This window comes from Carya illinoinensis, chromosome 13 (assembly GCF_018687715.1).
Source record: "Carya illinoinensis cultivar Pawnee chromosome 13, C.illinoinensisPawnee_v1, whole genome shotgun sequence".
Lineage (NCBI taxonomy): Eukaryota > Viridiplantae > Streptophyta > Magnoliopsida > Fagales > Juglandaceae > Carya > Carya illinoinensis.
In genome coordinates, this window is record NC_056764.1 from 8,459,954 (window position 1) to 8,475,837 (window position 15,884).

Consider the following 15,884-nt stretch of genomic DNA (forward strand, 5'->3'; position numbering starts at 1 on the left):
AAACTTTTCCACATTGTGATAACCATCTTCTTTGGGAGACATGGGTGCCAAACCCAATTTGACCACCTGATTTTTGGGGTTCTAACACGTATACACTCCCAAGCACTCTTGGTAGAGAAGATTCCATCTTCCTTAGGCAACCAAATGAGAATATCATCCCCATTCTTTTGGCCACTAACCGTGTTAACTATCTCTTGTGCTTTATGGGTTCCAACCAGCCGATGTAATAGCTCTAGGTCCCATCCCTCCTCAAGCCAAATATCCTTTATTTTCAACTTTGGATCCGTGATGGGGGTATTTGTAGCTAGAATTTCCTCCTCCAACCATCTATCAAACCAAAAAGAGACATTTCCTTCCCTTATCTTCCATTTAGAGTGTTCAATTACCTCCGGAATGCATTTCAATAAAAGTCTCCAAAACTGTGACCCTTTCGATGGGGTTAAAAGAGAAATGTGGCCATCCTTCACATATTTAGTTTTGAAGAAACGGGACCATAGCGAATCAATTGTCAATAATTTCCAGGCTAGCTTCATGTGTAGAGATTTTTGGACTTCTTGGAAGTTGCGGATACCGAGGCCCCCTTCACTAGGTGGACTGCATATTTGGTCCCAGCTTTTCCAGTGTTTCTTTGGCTTATCATCCTTGTATCCCCAAAAGAAATTGCTCAGTAACCGATTTAGTGATCTCAGTATTGTCTGCGGAACCTGTAAAATAGAGAGTAAGTGGATGGGGATGCTACTTAGAACATGTTGAATTAAAATCATTCTGGCCCCACTAGATAGGAGCCGAGATTTCCAGCCTCCAATTCTAGCTCCAACCTTCCCAACCAGGTCATCAAAATGGTTTGTGCTTAATCTGCCTAAAACCATAGGAACCCCCAAATATTTGAATGGAAATGAGCCTTCCGAGAATCTTGTGGTTCGGAGAAGTTGTCTTCTTCTAGCTGGAGATATTCCTTTTGAAAATATAATGACAGATTTTTCTTTGCTAGCTTTTTGCCCAGACCATTTTTCGTAAAGCACAAGGGATTCAGAGATAGCCCTCAAAGATGATTTACTTCCATTCGAGAAGATTACTATGTCATCAGCGTAAAGAAGGTGTGATATGGTTGGTGCACCCCTATGGAGAGAAAAAGGAGCAATTTTCCCCTCCTTGAGGCTTTTTTTCAGAAGCCTCGACAGAACTTCTTCCACCATAATGAAGAGATAAGGGGAGATGGGGTCTCCTTGGCGCAAGCCACGGGCTCCCTGGAAGAAGCCTTTAGCAACCCCGTTCAGCACCACAGAGAACCAAGGAGACGAAATACAATGACTGATCAATGAGCAGAAGGCTGTAGAGAAACCGAAATTCAGCAACACATGGGTCAGAAAATTCCATTCAATACTATCGTAGGCTTTAAGCATATCAACTTTCATCACCACATTTCCTCCTCTAGCCGGCTTGTTTAAATATTGGATCATTTCCTGTGCTAAGCTCACATTCTCGAATATGCTCCTGCCTTGGATAAAAGCACATTGTTCTTCTGAGATTAACTTAGGTAGTAGAGAGGAAAGGCGCCTCACCAGAATTTTTGTACACAGCTTGTAGAAAACAGAACATAGACTTATTGGTCGGAACTTGTCGAAGCTCTTTGGATTTTCTACCTTTGGGATCAGAACAAGTAGAGAAGAAGTGAACTCTCGCGGAATAGTAATACCTTGGAAGAACTCGTGAACCGCCATCATCACATCCTCTTCCACGATATCCCAACAAGCCTTGTAGAAACCTGACCCAAAACCATCTGGTCCGGGGCTGCTGTCAGTTGGGATGGAAAATAATGCCTCTTTGACCTCTTGGATTAAAGGAAGTTTTAGAAGAGAGAGGTTATCCTCTTCTAGCACCACCTTCTCAATCAAGTGACTCAAGTCCGGGAGTGCCGTTTGATTGTTCGAAGCAAGAAAAAGTTTAAAATATTCTACCGCACCTGAGTGGACCTCCTCTGGTGTTTTCAGGGAAATCTCATCATTAATTTTCATTTCTTTTACTGTTTTCAGATTCTTAGTGGCCATGATCTTGAAGAATTTTGAATCTGCTTCCCCCTTTTCTAACCAACTTTGTTTAGCTTGTTGGGCCACACGGGTTTCCTCTCTACTGACCCAAGTATCAAGCTCGATTTTGGTAGCCAAAAGATCCAACTCGACTTCCTCCGAGAAGCCTCCCTGCAGCTGTTCTTCCAGCAGGCAAATCCTCTCTTCCAGTCGGCTAATATGATTAGATGTCCACCCAAAAACTTCTCGGTTCCATTTTCTGAGTACTCCCCTCAAATGTTTTAGTTTTCTTGCGAGTCTCTTCATTCCAACCGAGTTCTGATCTGCTGCCCAAGCCCTTACCACACATGCTTTGAACTGGTCATGACTTGTCCACATGGATTGGAATTTGAAAGGACTGAATCCATATTTGGTTTCCGCTGGTTCCAAGCATACTAACATGGGTGCATGATCCGAGCTCAGCTTGGGAAGGTAATCCCCTAAACACCTTGGGAATTCTAGCAACCAAGCTGAGTTGACTAGAGCTCTATCCAATCTCGCATAGCTTCTAGAGCTTCCAAGGTGTCCATTACACCACGACAGATGATTTCCATTAAAGGTCAAGTCTGAGAAACCAACTCTATCTATGAAGTGGTTGAATTCCTTTATCGATATGCGAGGCCTAGGCCTACCCCCTGCCCGTTCTGTGTTGGATCTAATCACGTTAAAATCACCCAAGACCATCCAAGGGGCGCTCCCCGGATTTATCTTCTGAAGATCTTCCCACAAGGATCGTCTTTCTCCATAACTACATTTTGCGTACACAAAAGACACCCAACATTTCCTCTCATTAATTACTAGAGTGATACTCTGATTACTAATACCCCGCACCTCAATACTGACCCCTTTATCCCACAAAACCCAGATTTTCCCCCCTTCCTCCATATTCGAGATATGTCCTTCTAGAGCAAACTCACTTTTCAATCTTTTCAGTAGTTGTAAGTCCCCAAAAGGCTCTGCAAGAGCTATAATACTCGGCTTATTTTTTTTTATCAGTTTAGCGAGTCTTTTCCTAGAGGTGCCGAGCCCTCTTATGTTCCAAAAAAGAATTTTGTACATCACAAATTGAGTTTTGCGGGCTTGGTTTTTGCCCGAGTAGATTGCCTCTGATTAGAACCCCTTTTCTTCCCAACCTTCTGTGTTCTCTCCTCATCATCCGAAAGAAACTCATTTTCCTTTTGTATGTGTATCCCTAAGGTTCTTACCTCGCCTGCCGAAAAGGATCGAGGTAGGCCCCCTTCAACCCTGGGATTGTCTTCTGAAAACTGTGTCTCGTCTACTCTAGAAAGCAACAAATCATTATCTTCCTGTGTCTCGTCTCCCACTTCTATTACGATCTCGGGTTCAGCCACCAAGGGGGTAACCCCAAGAGTAAACTCTCCTTCCCCTAGAGTCTCCTCAGCCAAAACAACATCGATTGCCTCCTGTCGTGGCTTAAATACTTCAACAACAGGGTCCACTGCCACTAGAGCCTGCACTGGTGCTTCTTCAAGAGTTCTATCTTCTTCCTCTACTACTTGAGTGATCACTATATTTTCTTTGTTTGCGTTATGGACGCCTGCTAAAACTCCGGCCTCAACTTCATTCACAGCCCCATTTTCCAAGTTCAGATTTGCTCCCGACTCTATTAATATCTTCCCACTAGGTTCTCCCACCTCTATTTCACCCTCTTCCAACTCGACGTCGTAAGGGGACATGGAAATCTGTTTCTTCTTAACATTTTGTATATATTTGTTCCCCGAGGTATTTTTTCCTTTTGAATCATGTTTTTTGCACGTTCTTTTATTATGCCCTTGTAAATTACAAGAAGTGCAAAAAGCAGGTAAATTTTCAAAAATAATTACCTGGTATCGGCTACTCTGTTGCCTTGGGGCTCCGATCCAAAATCCTTTTAAGGGTTCCACAGCCGCATCCATTTCCACTCAGAATCTAGCTCCATCCGTGCGTGTGGCACACCGGGTGCTATTATCGCTACGAATGTACCGACCAAAAGGGAGAGATAGATTTTTTAGGAACGCTTCATGGTAGAAGTTCGGGGGCAATCCAGGTAGGAAAACCCAGACGGGAACCCGGGAGGGCTCTGCTTCCTCTGAAAATTCCGTGGTCCAGTGAAAGCTTCTATATGGGACTCCTTCTATGTCGTATGCTTCCCTGGAAAAAGCCTTGAGGAAGTCTTCCTCTTTGGAGAATCGAAGAAATACGTTCCTCGGTTTCCTCATCCCCGAAATTACCGGCTGGGCAACCAGACCCCAGCGATTTCGTACGAAGGCTCTAATCACGTCTAAGCTTGGTCTCTGACGCAGGAATTTCAGCACCAGGGAAAAAACAAATGGCTTCGCTGATTTCTGGATTTCCTCCTGAGAAAACATCACGCAGAGTTCACCATCTATGGACTTTGGAAGCCTAAGGGGTATCTCTACTTCAGGAAGGGGTAGGGGAGTTTGCGAGACCAGGTCCGCAAACGTCCAGGAACGAGCATTCGGTGCCGGGTTGCCCAGGGGGGGCCCGGCTGGGGGCATGTTCGAGCCCTAGCAGACCAAGAAACTTTCTCACTCTTTCTCTCTCTAAGAAAAGTCGCATATGAACAGGTCCTATCGGTATTGTTTTAATGGTGACCTTCTAATGCCTAATATAACAATTCATCCAGCATGAATGTCTTAACTCCTTCAGTAATATTTAAACTAATTCTCAGCCAGAAAAACAAGACTGGAGGCTATAGTGCATCTAAGGTGATACTTTTTATTCATGCTTTGGAAGAAGTTAAAGACGACTCTGGAAACTAAAAGAATAATGTATGTAATCATTTTTGTTTCTTATTCATGCTTTGGATAAAGTTTCAGTTGTTTCTCTAATACATGGCTGTGATTAAGATGAACACGTGAATTTCATATCTTCAATCTAAAACATACAGCAAGTCCTTGATCTATCACTCACATCTGTAATAATCGAATAAACCCAGTTTCATATTTGTATAAACTGAAACATATATCTCATCCCGTGCTAAGTCAAACCACAAAAGAGATACGTACGTACCCAGCTTTCTACGTACACTACATGTCTAGAATTATAAACACTTCATACTCTAATAAGAAATCACATAGGAAACTATTTAAATCAGCTTGGAAATGGAAAATAGTCAAAATACCAAGCTAGAGAGAGCTTACCAGAACATGAAGAACGAGAGAGAGAGAGAGAGAGAGAGAGAGAGAGAGAGAACACTTCGATCCGTGCCTGTTTATAGTAGAAAAATCACATCTCTTCTATCGAAGATTCGACATCTGGCCTGAAGTAAATCTCGTGCTTTGTAGTCGGCGATATTAACACTATAGTGATGAATTCGGCGTCGAAAAATAATCCTTAAGCTCTCCACAACATTTATAAATATAAATAGAGTTTTTCCAAAATCCGAATCTTTCAAGAATTTAGAACATTTGAAGTGAATTTTGTCGTATGTATAACAGAGAGAGTTAGAAAAGAGTCGAAAAGAGAATAGAAAAAGGTCAAAAAAAAAAGAGAAAGAAAGAAATGTCTAGATAGCCTTATCTATAAAATTGAAAAAATAGAAATACACTCTCATGTTCCATTTAATTATTGCACCATATACTATAAAAATTGATAACATTAAACTATCTAATTATATAAAACGATTCTCTATATCTTCTTGATAGTTGAAGATAAATAAGAATAAGACGGTGTAATTTTAATAAAATGTAAAATTTTTATAAAAAATAATATTTATAATCGTGAAGTACATAAACGCTGTATAATATTTTTATAAAAAATAAATAAATATAAAATTCAAGTAAAAAATTAAATTTTTTAAAAATAAATTTATTTATTTTTTAAATAATTATACAACACTTAAACGTTGACTCTTACGTAATATTACTCAATTTTTAATAATCAGAATGTAAATGTATGTATAATTTTGAATTTTTGGTAGATGTGATATAAATACAAAATCACTCATAATTACAAGGGTACATAGGAAAAAAGTTAAACTCCTCGGGATCCAGAACATTGACCAAATCTTTGTGGGCCCACACAAAGCCCGACCCATACCCATCAACTTGTTTCCTATATATATGCATGCAAACGCATGGTACGGCCGTGCTTCATGCTTCTAGGGTTTCTTTTTCAAGCAAAAAGCCCTACGAACTCTCTGATCTGCAGCTGCTTCTTCATCTTCGAAGAAAACTCTTGGCAATGGCCGTGAAGCCCACAAGGTCCCAGAAGAAAACCATATACGACAAGAAGCTATGCGCCTTGCTCAGCGATTACTCCCAGATTCTGGTCGTTCACGCCGACAACGTGGGCTCGACCCAGCTCCAGAACATCCGCAGGGGCCTCCGAGGTGACTCCGTGGTTTTGATGGGAAAGAACACGATGATGAAGCGTTCCATCAAGATTCATGCGGAGAATTCCGGGAACGAGTCGATCAAGAACCTCATTCCTCTTTTGGTGGTATGATTTATTTATTTGATAAGCTTTATAATTTTTTCTCTTTAGTGGGTCTCTGTGGACGTTGATGATGAGTAGTGCGTCATAAGAAAATAGAAAGCATTTCGGTTATAGGGTCTTCTTTCGTATGGATCGGAAGTAAATATATTTGTGAGGGATAATAAAAAATACTTCACTCGTCTGTACATAAATGCTTGCTGAAAAAATGTGAGGAATTCAAAATAAAATTTCTGAGAATATTTCTCGTACATTTATGTGAAAACTTTCGCTCAGTGCGTATTTGTGTGTGTTTTTAACTGTTAATGTCAAAATTTGGTATTTTGTTTGTCGGAGTAGAACTGGGTACACCATAACATGCTGGATCTAGCGTTCTTATTTTGTATTTTTATTTTAACTCAATGAGTATTCGGTTGAGTTGAAACTAATCAATATAAATGATCATTATATCCCATAATTTTTTGCTCTTCCATTTTCACAATTTTCTCTGCAGCCAGAGGAATGTCATTGATTATATTATATATATATATTTTTTAAGGTGATTATCCCTCCCTTTTGTCGTATAGGTTTATCTCATGTCTTCATTTAATGTGCTGACTGCTTCAATTTCTTTTGAAACAGGGCAATGTGGGATTGATCTTCACCAAGGGTGATTTGAAGGAAGTAAGGGAAGAGGTTGGCAAATATAAGGTATGTCTATTCAAAGCTATAAGAAAGAATCCATTCACTAAAAGAAAAACGGATATTTGTGATTAATTTTTTACAACTAAAAGATTATTTACAACTCATTTTAGTTGGAAATAATCATTTTGTTAGAAATAACTAGTTGCAAATAAATAATTTTTTTGTATAATCGTTGGTATCATCTTGTAGGTTCTATTAATTTTTTGAACGGCCTAGTATATATATAATATTCAACAATTTTGTGATTAACATGTTGTTGGTTTTGCATGTTACCGAATCTGCGTCTGGCAGTTTTCATTTCACTAGCGAACCAACTTCTAGCAATTTTTATTGTTTTTTAAGTTAGAAATTTGTGTGTTCTCTTTTCATGTGTATATACCGAATCATGCCTGTTCTGATCCTTTCATGCTTTCCTAATTACCATATCATTGTGCTTATCTATCCAGCCAGACTAAATTGTCCGGTTCATTTTTTTAGGATCTTCTATTTGAACCAGAATGTATATATGCCTTCCAATCAAAGAGTTACATCTTAAGAAATAAATGTGTCACCCATCAAAATTTAAAGCTAAAAACTTAGTCAAACCATTAATATTTACAACCGCGTGTCACCAATCATGTTAACTTTATAGTAAAATTTATAGTAGTTAAAATTTAAATAAATATAGCTTATTTTGAAAACATAGGAAATTAGAGAGCTTAGGAAGTTGAGTTGCAGTGTACGTTCAGTTATGTACAGAATTGCTGGTGAACTTCAACGAAGACTTTACCTGAAATCTTGGAGATTGGGTGATGTCCATTTTCTTCTTTGGCGGATTTATAATGGTGTTGGCATTTAGCCGTGTTATCTCATAATCCATTTAAGATGAACAGGTTGGAGCTCCCGCACGTGTTGGCCTTGTTGCACCAATCGATGTTGTTGTCCCCCCTGGAAACACTGGACTCGATCCTTCTCAGACCTCCTTCTTTCAGGTTCTTTTTTTCAGACTGTCTCCCACTAAGTCCCGTGTCGATCCGCTTTATTAACTCTTACACTTAATATATTTTCAGGTGCTGAACATAGCAACCAAAATTAATAAAGGCACAGTGGAGATCATCACCCCTGTGGAGATCATCAAAAAGGGGGACAAAGTGGGCTCTTCCGAGGCTGCACTTCTTTCGAAGCTTGGGATACGACCATTCTCTTATGGTCTTGTTGTACTCTCTGTCTATGACAATGGATCGGTGTTTAGCCCCGAGGTGCTTGATCTCACCGAGGATGATCTTATTGAGAAATTTGTTGCTGGGGTCTCCATGGTCGCCTCTATTTCCCTGGCAGTCTCCTACCCAACTCTTGCTGCCGCACCCCACGCGTTCGTTAATGCCTACAGAAATGCTCTGGGTGTTGCAGTTGCTACAGAGTATTCCTTCCCACAGGCTGAGCAAGTGAAAGAATACTTGAAGGTTGGCATTGATATTTCGTAAAAAAAATGAAAATCATAGTGTCTCTCCTGTCTGTGAATTTGACTGATGGCTAAAAGCCGAATTGCAGGATCCAAGCAAGTTTGCTGCAATGTTGGCTCCTGTTGCAGTTGCTGATTCTGGTGCTGCTCCAAGTGCTACTGCAAAGGTGGAAGAAATCAAGAAGGAAGAGCCGGAAGAGGAGTCTGATGACGACATGGTTCTTGGTTTGTTTGACTGATTTTCAGTCGGCGGTAGGGTTTTAGTTAATGGCAGATATCGCCTATCACTATCTCCATTTTCCTTTGGATCTTTATATTTATCTTGGGATGCACAGTAGACCCTTTTTCCATTTGTCTTGCACTCTTCTAAATATCAGCATATCAACAATTAAAATTCCAGTTTAAATGCCAGTGCAATGTGTACGTAGTTGAGCTTTTTGGTTCGTTCAAAGTCATGCCTAGCTTTTTCAGAATCCTCTCTAATTTCTAGACCCTAATCCAGAGGTCCTTCATACATGAGAGGGTAGCAGATAGGTTCGGTAGGTGTCAAGCAGAGGCCCTAAAAGGACTATTTTTATAAACACAGCTGGGATTCCATCCAACTAATTAAACGTGTAAAAATTCCACTTAGCAGCGATGCACTCACAAAAATAAAAACCAAAAAGAAGAAGAAGAAGAAGAAGATTAAAAAGATAAAAATTAGGAGTAGAAGAACTCTTTTCAACTTTAGATACCCATCTACATTAGTGCAATCTGGCTGGAACAAAGGGGTTAGGACATGTTTGTAATGCTATAGCAAGCTTGATTTTTATGTGCTTCAACACCAGACTAATGCAATTAACTATGTTCACATTTCCTTTGAAAAAACAAAACCTTATAAACTCATCCAATTTGTAAAATCTTTACAAGAAGAATGATACAGGTAAAAAGTACCAGTTAAGTTACATGTGATGAACAAATCATGTCTTTAAGATTTTTTCGTATTATCTTTTTCTTTCTTTTTTCTAGAGAGGCAATGTTCCAACTCTCTGGAAATTGCTGACATTGGGAGTTTGAATTAATAATTCCTGTATTATCTCCACAACACTCATCATGCTTGCCAAGCTCTGATATCTGCATTGACGGAATGAAGTGTAAAAGCTTGTAGACAACTTCGTATATCCAAAAGAGTAATGCTAGTACAAGCCTCAAATAGAGTCTCCATACAATCTTTTTGTAAAAAATGAATCATACTAATAAAAAATAATTTTTTATACTTTTTTTTTTTTTAAAGTTTTTTACAATGATTTATATGAAAATGGTAGTTTGTACAAATCATTTTTCATGTCCAAAAATATGGAAATCTTTACCCTTTTCTTTTCAAACGAGCCTTTTGGCTAGTTCCCGATTCACTCTATTGGACTGATTCTCGTTCTCAGACAGAAGAATCTGTAACAGCAAGAGAACTATTTTTTGAAAGATTACCCAACTTATGTCAAAGTCGGTTTGCATAGGATTGTTGGACTTCCACGTTAAAGTGGTCAAGTCATTTCCTATTCATGATTAAAGTGGTGTCTCTTCATTGGCACTGGGTGAACTGTAAATGGTCCTTAAAAGGCTACCAACCTTTCCGTTTGATCTGGGCGGATTGGAAAAAAGGAAGTCATCATTAACAAGCTTAAGAAGAATCACGGATCCATATGCTTTGAGCAGAGTTACTGAAGACAATTGCGAAAGAAACGGATCCCCTGATTCACACAAACGACGATGTAAATAACAGAAGATTCTCACTGAGAACAGATCCTGAGTGAAGAAAACACGATACGAGCGGCTCATATGAGGCAGAATTTGTGTCAAACCTGTAATGCAAACGTGACGTCTGCTTCATCTACTCTTAATGTCACTCTTTTCGATTTATCGTCTCGAGATTGACCTAGTTTGAGAAGCCCCTGGACATTGAATTATGCCTCAGAATTTCATTCGTATAATTTTTCCACGCCAGAAAGATGGCTTAATAAGTTACGCAGTGTTACAGGACAACTTTACGAGGAAGATTTGCAGTGAGTTTTACCTGGTCATTTAGTACTCGGCATATGGTTGAAAGTTCCAGACTCCCAACAGGAGGGATTAGTGATGATTTGCAAATGTCCATATAAGACTTCTTCAGCTGTATCCATGGAACAAGTTTCAAAAAAGTTTAAAACAATGATGTAATTCCAGGTAAAAACCAAGTATATCTTCCAAAATAATGGTAAGAAAGCACACCTCCCCTACAGTTGTATCCTTCTTTCCCCCACGGAAATGTTTCACGGCAGAGCAAAGTAGAATCTGCAATCAAGTTAGGTGTAGCGACTATATATCAATACTCCTGTATCGAAAATTAACGATATAAGAACAATGAAGGTTATCATAAACGCCAGCCTGATGCGGCCCAATGTTCAGGCCTAATTTTAGCTCCTACTAACATATGCGGGTTGGGCTAATAGTGTTTCTTTGCAATTATAGCTCTAAAGCATGTGCCTATACATAATGTACAACATCATTTTTCATCAAATTGTTTATATTACCATTTACCAATTAGACTGACCACTATTGAATGTACGGCATGATTTATAGCATTGAAGATGAGGTAAGTTCTTATAAAGATACCTCAGCGTCAGATTTGCCAAGTTATGACAAGCAAGATGAATGAAGAACTGGTAAAAAATAAGTAATGTGGCATATTTTTGAAGGTTGAATCTAATATTAATAGAGGGTAAACATTATAACCTTTGATATCTGGATGGTAGCATGTTTTTAGCACAAAGTTACCTGCTGATGTTGTGGGAGAGATTGTATGGTATCCACTATTGGCGTTCTATACGTCTTTGACAAAGCGATAGCCATATGATCAAGCCTCACCTGCAACCAATTTCCAAAACGAAAGACTGAGTAGAAAAAGTTTTTAAAAATAAATAAATAAAAACTAACCGGGACCCTTCAGCATTTCAGGATTTTAGAAAAGGATATTTAAGAAGTCAATAGTTCAGAACATACCACATCTATGTCTTGTTTCTTCAATATATCAGGAGCTGTAGCCGTCTGTTGTTCAAAGCATGCTTTCTCTACTGTTAATGAATTAAAGTTGCTGCTAGACTCTTTCAGCTCTGCTTCTAGAATCTCAATCGCACTCCTGTAATACATCTAAACAGTTATAGCCTAAATTTTGCAGTTCTTATTCCAAGCAAAGCAAGATTACAGCGGTTTTTGTTTTTAATTTGCTTGGAGTCAAAATGCAAATAACCATTGCAGTGCTTGATGCCAATTCTTCAGGTAAAAACTGTTCAACATACGATAATGCACCATGAAATTCAGTGCAAACTAGATTGAGAAAGAAAAGAACAAGCACAATGTCGGGCAATTGAGTAGAATCTGCGTTGCATAGATGCATGTTGCCAAATCTTGAAAATGAGTGTAATATCCAATATCAACTTTCAAATGCTAATGACACAAGTTATACATATTTAAGCTTGATTAAACCTCCTAGAACGAATCCATTGAAGCTATTAAGGTTGAGGAATTTGCTAATGGATCTGCGGCTTAAAATATAACTTGGCTGCATCTACAATGTGCGTATTTTTGTGTTTAATGCTTCTTGAACTGTACTGCCATCCCGTATTCTACTTTGTCAACTTAGACAGGAACAAACTCAAGTTCTGACATTTGCACCTGCTAATTCATCATAGGCAGAACCCAACTACAATTATCATAGAGCACTTGCCTGCAAACACATAGAGCTCTCCGCATATCTCCAGAGGCAGCGGCCACTTTCTGCAAAACTTCATATAGTCAGGCTAAAATTATTTTTTACATGAACCACAAGGTGGTGTGGTGGTGTGGGAAGATTAGGAGTTATTCATCAGAAACTGATAGTGAACTCACTCTGGCACAGAGTTCCAATGCTTGCGGTTGAAAGACAATGTAAGGAAGTGCCTGTTAGAGCAGAATGACTATAATTACTTATCAACATTCATCACCCTACACAAACCCGATTTTTCCTACTAGAATCAAATCTATAAGCAAACACGGCTTGTTTGCTTGAAAATAAAACAGGAGTGCAAACTTGCCGATAGCCTCTCACGAAGTATCTTGAGGATCTGATCTTTGTCATATGCCCGAAAAGTTACGACCATAGGCTTGCCTAGCACAAAAAAGTAGTTGGTAGAGTTACCAATATGTATTATTCCAGAGATAAGGGCCAGCTAGCATCTATTGTTACATATTTGCAGGCAATAAGGCCAGATCTAAAAAGGCGGCATTTAAAGGGTATATCCAGGGGATAATTTGAGGAGAGCTTGGTTAAACAGAATAATCAAGCTAATAACTACCTCTTCCCGTATTGCCAAGTAAAATAAGGGCGAGTTTCAGTGAGTATTGGATAAAGGACCGTTAAAGAATTAAAACGATCAAAATAATTTTGCCGGGTCCAATATAATGACTGAAGTATTAAACTCACAATTTAATGACTGAAGTCGCGGTAGAAAACGATCTGCTAGGTCTATGGCATTGGCTATCCCTGCAAAAACAAAGATGACAACAGAAACAATTATGCATACAAGGCACACAAAATTGAGAATCCGATGAAGCAGAACTTAATAATATATCTGATAGGATCATAGGAGCACTACCGATCAAAATACATCTGGAGAAAGGGAAGGTTGTAAGCATGAAAAGATCATGAAGCACAGCCCGGTCTTTTGTAATTAAATAGTCCAACTCATCGACAATTATCAGCCTGTTAAAAGGAGGACTCGTTAGTAAAACCACATATTTGGTGACATCCATTGAGGAGGAAAAAGGCAACAAAGTGATCCTGTACTGCGCACGTGTGTGTAGGCTGTGGAACATAAGATCCTAGAGTGAGAATGGATAGCCTACATCATCTTTATGCGGGAAGATCGTGGGTTTTGAGAGTACAAGTTCTGGAGATGTTGCAACGCTGAGGTAGCAGAGCCATTCACTTTCCTTCGCTGCTGGGCATCACCGAGTATCTGCATATACACACAGCAGTTAAGCATATTTGATGTTTGAATAAAAATGAAATCTGTTGTTGATATCAGTACCTTGACGAAAATATCTGATGTTTTTGCTAGAGAAGTACAATTTATTGGTAACACATCCGGCTGCCGATGACCTGCCTGTTGGGAAGAATAATTTATTCAGTGAGAATTATAACTAACAAATAAATTCCCAGTTTCCCCTTAAGAAGGTTAGCCTGCTTGAATTGTTAAATTATGTATTATCCCAAAAGTATAGATATGAATAGACTGGTTAATGTAATCGTTGAAGCATCATTCGTAACTATCACTGATCATAACTTGTTTAGAAATCCTCTTTATGAACCAAATGCAAGCCTCCCAGACCAAAGAAACAAATAGAGGGTGAATAAAAGCTTTACCTCTTTCGCCCAATCAACCAAAAGCTGCTTCAACTTTTCCATTGACAACGACTTCCCTGTCCCTGGGCACCCGCAAACATATAAACTTCCAGCCTTCTCTTGCTCCACGCATACCTTGCAGAATTCCAAAACCCTCTTCTGTTCATCCTCACGGCACACGACAGTAGATGGCGCTGTCGAAACGTGCAGGGCCTCCTTCACTTCCCTCATCTGCTCCGTATCTATATCGATCAAAACGAGTAATACAACCATATTAAACAAGCACGTTCAATTAAAGCTAAAACGAATTGGGAATGAACTTATTGTATAAATAATTGCTTAAGTCCACGCTTGCCTCCTGGATTCCACTTTGGCTTTGAAATAAATTTGCCGAAATTTTTTTTCACCGGAGATCTCTCAGGATTATCACTAAAATCTCTCTCAGTACCCTGCAAATAATTTGAAATTATAAATTATTACAAAAGACCTTATTCGAATGTAGTTTGCTTCAAAATATGTATATGTAAACCAATAATTTAACCAAACAAATGACTTCCACATTTCCGATCCAATTGACTTCTCTCGCTCAGTTTTTATTCAAAGAACGACAACATTGAAAAAAAAAAAAGCTTAAGCTGTTCTAATATAATCAGAGCATCGTAGAATCACATTTGAGAGACTGTTTGGGCTCGCAGAGCTGCATCCGCGAGGCGATTTCCATTTGACCGTAGTAGAGATAGGAGAATCCTTAGCCTCCGCATCGGATCTCAGTCTGCGCTTCTGAGGAGTGGAGTCGCCATTGGATCGAGCGATGGTAGGCATGGTGAGAATTTGGTGATTGAGATTTCGGGCTTAGGATCGTAAGGGATCTGGATCCGCGGGGGATGCTGTGGGAGAGAAAATTAAAGCAAAATTGGGGGAAGGAATATATAGGGCGGTAATTTTAGCGGGAAATTGGAGCCGTAGGATATTCTTTTCCCGCCAGAGGTTAGGTGGTTTTGAAAAATTCTTGGCAAGACTCTTATATGTAACTTGGGCTGGACCACCCACTTGTCTAAGCATTCGGCCCGTGTACCGAAAGTGAGTTTTTTTGTTTTTCCTTTATTTTTTTCTTTTTAATAAAAAAGTAATGTAATATATAGTCGTAAATGTGTAAATATCGTACAGTTATTTTGTAAAAGAGTATAATTTATTATTAAAAAAATTATTATTTTTATATAAATTTTATATTTATTTACTTTTTTTTTAAGTTATTATATATCGCTTGCAAACTCACGACTGTAAATATTATTTCTTTCAACGAAATTACAAGTTGATATTTGTATTCGCATCCGATTATATAATTTTTTTATTAAAATTTAGTTAGAAAAAAAAAAAGTCTTGGATATTTTAAATAGTCTAATTTCTATGCATCTCACATTGATTTATTTATTAAATTGATTGATTTATGAGATTAGTTTTCGGATAGGTAGGCTATAATATCTAATAAAGTTATTGTTGTACGGTAGCTCTAGCTAGTTTAACTATATTTTTAACTATTTTAATATAGCTCAATTTTATCGTCTTATATATATTTATTTTTGTATCTTTTTTATACATTTCAGTGATGCAATTAGTTAAATAAATTATTTTATATTAAAACAAATAATACAGTTAATTATATTAATAAAATATATAATAAATATATAAAAATGATTACACATAAAATTTTTATATTTATATTTATTCCGGAACAATATTACAAACAGTCTTATATTTTGTAAGCTTCACTCACTCTCTTTAAAAAAATTGAGTTTTTTTTTTTTTAATCTAGATCGATTATTTGTCCTACATTTTTCAA

At 38.2% G+C, this 15,884-nt stretch overlaps 2 protein-coding genes across 3 annotated transcripts; one reads left to right on the top strand and one right to left on the bottom strand.

Moving 5' to 3' along the window:
- The first annotated feature begins 6,177 nt into the window (after window positions 1-6,177).
- On the top strand, window positions 6,178-9,060 carry LOC122290730 (60S acidic ribosomal protein P0-like). The gene is made up of 5 exons (XM_043098340.1): window positions 6,178-6,530; window positions 7,146-7,214; window positions 8,081-8,179; window positions 8,258-8,650; window positions 8,739-9,060. The coding sequence occupies exons 1-5, from the start codon at window positions 6,273-6,275 to the stop codon at window positions 8,886-8,888; spliced, it is 969 nt and encodes a 322-aa protein (XP_042954274.1). The 5' UTR covers window positions 6,178-6,272; the 3' UTR covers window positions 8,889-9,060.
- Window positions 9,061-9,478: 418 nt separating this feature from the next.
- On the bottom strand, window positions 9,479-14,951 carry LOC122290729 (cell division control protein 6 homolog B). Of its 2 annotated transcripts, none has more exons than XM_043098338.1 (17): window positions 14,714-14,951; window positions 14,400-14,493; window positions 14,066-14,286; window positions 13,731-13,805; window positions 13,546-13,658; window positions 13,296-13,402; window positions 13,124-13,183; window positions 12,735-12,808; window positions 12,550-12,600; window positions 12,389-12,438; window positions 11,665-11,800; window positions 11,440-11,529; window positions 10,894-10,956; window positions 10,700-10,795; window positions 10,488-10,577; window positions 10,255-10,376; window positions 9,479-9,762 (listed from the first exon to the last, which is right to left on the bottom strand). In XM_043098338.1, the coding sequence occupies exons 1-16, from the start codon at window positions 14,864-14,866 to the stop codon at window positions 10,344-10,346; spliced, it is 1,506 nt and encodes a 501-aa protein (XP_042954272.1). In that variant the 5' UTR covers window positions 14,867-14,951; the 3' UTR covers window positions 9,479-9,762; window positions 10,255-10,343. The 2 variants fall into 2 exon arrangements, with proteins under 2 accessions (XP_042954272.1, XP_042954273.1); XM_043098339.1 differs by having other exon boundaries at window positions 9,999-10,376.
- Window positions 14,952-15,884: the final 933 nt, after the last annotated feature.

Coding starts and splice junctions, on each gene's coding strand:
- LOC122290730 (XM_043098340.1), top strand. CDS start 6,273: ATGGCCGTGAAGCCCACAAGGTCCCAGAAGAAAACCATATACGACAAG. Junction 7,215..8,080: donor AAGAGGTTGGCAAATATAAG/GTATGTCTATTC, acceptor TAAGATGAACAG/GTTGGAGCTCCCGCACGTGT. Junction 8,180..8,257: donor CTCAGACCTCCTTCTTTCAG/GTTCTTTTTTTC, acceptor ATATATTTTCAG/GTGCTGAACATAGCAACCAA.
- LOC122290729 (XM_043098338.1), bottom strand. CDS start 14,866: ATGCCTACCATCGCTCGATCCAATGGCGACTCCACTCCTCAGAAGCGC. Junction 14,494..14,713: donor GCCCAAACAGTCTCTCAAAT/GTGATTCTACGA, acceptor AATTATTTGCAG/GGTACTGAGAGAGATTTTAG. Junction 10,796..10,893: donor AGGATACAACTGTAGGGGAG/GTGTGCTTTCTT, acceptor CCATGGATACAG/CTGAAGAAGTCTTATATGGA.